General features: G+C 35.1%; 1 protein-coding gene across 1 annotated transcript; it reads right to left on the minus strand.

Annotated features, from left to right (window-relative positions):
* Nucleotides 1–373: 373 nt before the first annotated feature.
* On the minus strand, nt 374–3,905 carry LOC132121379 (interferon-induced protein with tetratricopeptide repeats 5-like). Its single transcript, XM_059530711.1, has 2 exons — nt 3,843–3,905; nt 374–2,278 (listed from the first exon to the last, which is right to left on the minus strand). The coding sequence occupies exons 1-2, from the start codon at nt 3,854–3,856 to the stop codon at nt 853–855; spliced, it is 1,440 nt and encodes a 479-aa protein (XP_059386694.1). The 5' UTR covers nt 3,857–3,905; the 3' UTR covers nt 374–852.
* Between the last annotated feature and the right edge of the window lie 926 nt (nt 3,906–4,831).

Raw genomic sequence — 4,831 nt, forward strand, 5'->3', positions numbered from 1 at the left:
ATCTTAATAGAGAGAAGAGATGAGTAAAATATAATCAGATGTAACACCTGACATAAAGTTTCCTAAAAATACTGCAAAATCAATGTAACGAGACTAATAGGTCTGCACAGTAGTTTTTATAGTAGTTTTTTTTATGAGAAGAATTCTTCCCGGGTGACCTTAATTTAATTTTATTTCAGTACAAAATTCAAAGGAGAGGCTCTTTTTTTTATTACATATATTTTTATTTTATAAACATATACATATACACAAACACATGCACACACACACACACACACTTATATATATATATATATATATATATATATATATATATATATAGTAGAATAAATAAAATGTAGTGCCATATATATATATATATATATATATATATATATATATATATATGGCACTACATTTTATTTATTCTACTATTTTAAAAGACTGTATTAGGTTTTATTCTGAAAGACTGTAAGACAACTGAGTAAATCATACAGATCTTTAAGGTAAAAATGTACATTTCAGAGGTGACAAAAAGTATTTTGTATCCATGACAAAATGCAGGCCCAATTATACGACTATATAAAAACAGTTTTTGTCTCTAACCGATTTTGAGAATGTCACTCTAAAAGATGAGAGAGGGAAAACTAGCAAGAAAAGGAGAGATGTGAGACTGTAAGGAAAGGCCTCATGTGGACAACATTTCATGCAAATTCCTAGCTGCAGGGACTCGCTCTGTCATTTGGCATTGACCGGATTCATCAACATTATCACAAAGGGTAACATATTTATGTGCATGTTTTCTGTGCACATATAAGGCCAACGGTTTTTTTTTTTTTTTTTTACAACTAATTATGCATCTTTGTAGAAAGTTTATATTTTGCAATTAATCTCACAAAGATTGCTGAGGGATTCATCATCGTCTTCATTGTCTGAAGTGGCTGCATAGCTCTTGGTGTCCCCAAACATTTCCTCTTTCATTTTATAAATGAATCCCAGTATTTCATTGGCCTTCCAATTACCTGGGTCATAATTGATATATCTCTGGGCAATGTTTTTCAGTTTCTTTGCACTTCTATACCCCTCACTAGATTGTGGACTGATTATCAAACAGTCCTTGTAATGTTTGATTGCTAAGTCCTCGCATTTGTTGCAGTACTGCTGGAACTCAGCATAGTAATAATGTACTACATGCACACTATCATTATTCTCTGTAGCTGCTTTAAATGTTCTGTAAAACAGTTCCTCTGCCTTGGGCAGATTATGTTTCTCTCCGTATAGAAGTGCGAGCTCACTCATGGCAAAGACAAAGGAAGCTTTTAGAGAAGTTGCCTTTTCTAAATAGTAAATACACTGATTACGTGCTTTATTTACCTCAGACTTATTTCCTTCCCATTTTTCTTTCTGTAAATTAATTTTCTTGGTCTTGTAGCACATTGCCAACTGATGATGTATGAAGGCGGAGTTTGGTGAGGTTTCAAGTGCTGTGCTCAGCAGTTCAATTGACCTGTCTACAGATCCTTGATTCCTGAAGTACTTCCCAACATATCTTATGACATGTGGATTTTCTGGAGAGCCTTTCAGAGCTCTCTCAATCAGTTTCTCAGACTCATTCTTCAACTCTTTGGAACATAAGTAAAGTTTAAGTCCTAGAAGAACTCTAGAGGAATCATCATCTGGCTCGATGTCAATGGTCTGTCTCAGCTGCTTGATTGCAGGTGAATCCACAGTGCAATATGTGCCAGGTTCGGTGCGATACAGAGCTTTTGCATAACCAGCGTTCCATTCGCTATTTTCTGGATCCAGTTCCACAGCCTTCTGAAAAACTTCTCCGGCTTTGTCATAATATTTGTGAGATAATTTAAGATAGGCCCATCCCTTCTCACCAAGCACTTCAGAAACAGATGAAGGCTCGATTGAAAATGTTTCATTTATCTTCTGAAGCTTCATCAGGTAACTTTCACATTCTGTGTAGTTCTTCATATGGTAGTTTATCCAGGCAAAATTCCCATAGGTGACAATGAGAGTCTTGTCACAGCTGATCCCCAGGTTTTCTTTAATGAGTGTCTCAGATTTCAACAGGTGAGTAAGAGCCTCTTCTTTGCGCCCAATAAGGAATTTCACATATCCTAAAGAGCAGTGAGTTCGTGCAACTCCCTGCTGGTTCCCTAGACCCAACTTAACCTGTTCCTCAAGCCTATTGAGGATATTTGTCAAGACGAGATCCTCTTTTTTAATTTCCCAAGTGAAGTGACACTCCAGCTGATCCAGTTTTGACTGTAAACTGTCCTGGATTGAACTAACAAGAAAACAAATTAATTGTTGTATAATTAACAATTATATTATATTTAAGCAGGGTGTTCACCCTGTTTATTACACACACATATGTATACATTATAGAGTGGCAGGAGAATCTCCTGATCTCCACAAGCACATGGACTGATAAATTGGGCCAGGATGCCAGTACTACACTTTTTTAGTTTTAAGAGAAACACCCTGTTGTAGGTTTTTAGTCATGACTTATATTTAAATGATCATTTAAACTAGAGATATACTTTTATGTTAGGTTATACATCCTACCACAATATGAGTAAATGTGGATAGAAAGAGCACACCCCTTGCTGACCGCACTAACACCTTATCCAGAAGCCACCTCATAAATCTTCCATGCAGAGATTGATCAGTCCCAGTCCTGAATGCCAAAGTTGCCAAAATAATTAATGGATACATTTACAAAGAAATAAAAAAGAGACAGTGTGTGTGTGTGTGTGTGTGTGTGTGTGTGTGTGTGTGTGTGTTTGTGAGAAAGCAACGGCGATTTTTGTGCCTTAACTTATTTTTAAAAGTGAATTCACAGTTGCACACTTGCACAGAAATATGCACATTTTGTCAAGAGTGACGATTAACCTATTAATTTTCCTATAGCTAGTCACAGTGCTACTGTGAGAGAGCACAGAGCGAGGAGACCTTGGCCGTATTCACAAAACATCTTAAGGCTAAAAGTAGCTCCTAACTTGCCAATTTAGGAGAAAATCGTAAAAATATTGGCCGTGTCAGTCCTAAATTTAGGCTTGATCTAAGAGTATTTCACAAAGCGTTTTAGCACTAAAATTAGCTCCTAAATCTGTGAAAAGTTAGGAGTAGTAAAGAGGACTTTAAGACCAATGCATATTACAAACATTTTATTAATCACTTAGTCACAGAAAAAAAACAATCCATGTGAAGTGGCGAAATTACACAGTCCTTGATTAACGGCTGGTCTATGAAGTAATATACTACATCGGACAGGACATCCATTTTCTCACCTAACAAGTTCATTACACAAGTCAGAATTAAATTGTAGAGCTCTCTGAGTTGTTACTAGTAAAAATGCATTTACGACGAGAACGTCTAGAATATTTTTGAGCTAAAACGGTTTACTATTTTCAAATAACTTACCAATCACGATTCACAAAACCTGCCAGCTAACGTTAGTGAAACGCACAGGGTAATCTTTCTGCCTCCACCTAAGCCTTTATATATATATATATATATATATATATATATATATATATATATATATATATATATATATAAAACAAAAAAAGTAACATACTAACTTAAAATAGGTTTATACCCTGTTTTTATACAGTCTATGGTTTATACAAGAGGAAATGTTTCTTATTTCTTACCACTGTACTGTTATTATGGTGACAATCAAGTAGACAGTCTGAACAGTTTGAACGATAAACTTCACTTGAAACTCGACAGTTAGCCTCTAACACTACTCGGTTCATCCGGACAGATTTCAAAACATTCCAGCCTTAGTTTCAAATAATAAAGACATACAAATATTTAGTTTCAGATTTAGAAACGGTGCTCACCTCATCTCTGACATCCTTTTATTTGTATCTTGAGAAAAAGTAATAAGTATACGAGCGAGCGGAACAGCGATATGTTTCACTAGCTCAGTATGCAGTGAGTGCAGTTCCTGAAAGATGCGTCATGCCCTATGGCCATGCCCATTCACATCAGTTTACTGACAATTTCTGCTTCCGAGATGAACAAAAGGCATATAACATCTGGAAAAAATATGCTTTGTAGGAGCTACTCATTGTCATTACACACTGAAATAAACTTTTACACAATAAACAATTACAGACATAACAAATTGAACTTAGCTTCAACGTCGTTTCCTATTTTTGTACTGCGTCACAGATGTTAAAGTTAGATGCTAATCGCAATCAGCGTCTTAAAGCACTATAGCGATATTTGCTCGTCTGATGTTGTGAATTGCTGATACGTGTTAATGTTTGTCTTTTAGAGATTCACATTTTTCTGATACGAATGTCATGCATTAGGCGGGTATACATTTTTAATCGTATTAATATAGGTCAAGATGACGTTCCTCGGTTTGTGTTTCCTAAATATCATATAATGGCAATGTAGGGTAATATTTAAAAGAATAACGATTGTTTAAAGGAATGGTATAAAACAAAATTCTGCTTTTTAAGAACTTTTCAGTAAACCATTTCTTCTTTCCCCTGTAGAGGCATCAAGGATCCAGCTTGGGGTGAATGTGGGACATTTCAGACTTCTGTGACATATTGTGATGTTTACATTAAATCCACACCTAATACCATTTTAAAAACCCCAGTATGTGTCTTAAATAAATCAAAAGAGAAAATGCAGATAACACATTCATAAAATAAATGATAGACATATTAGTGCTCTTAGTGCAAATCGTCTGAGAAAATCTGCAGCTTCCTTATAAAAGGCAAAATCACGTTGAATAGTCAAATCTGAAAAGTTAGTATATCTCTTGGTTATGGATGGATAAAATAATCAAACATCATCAGACAAATAATACAAT

Source organism: Carassius carassius, chromosome 39 (genome assembly GCF_963082965.1).
Source record: "Carassius carassius chromosome 39, fCarCar2.1, whole genome shotgun sequence".
NCBI lineage: Eukaryota > Metazoa > Chordata > Actinopteri > Cypriniformes > Cyprinidae > Carassius > Carassius carassius.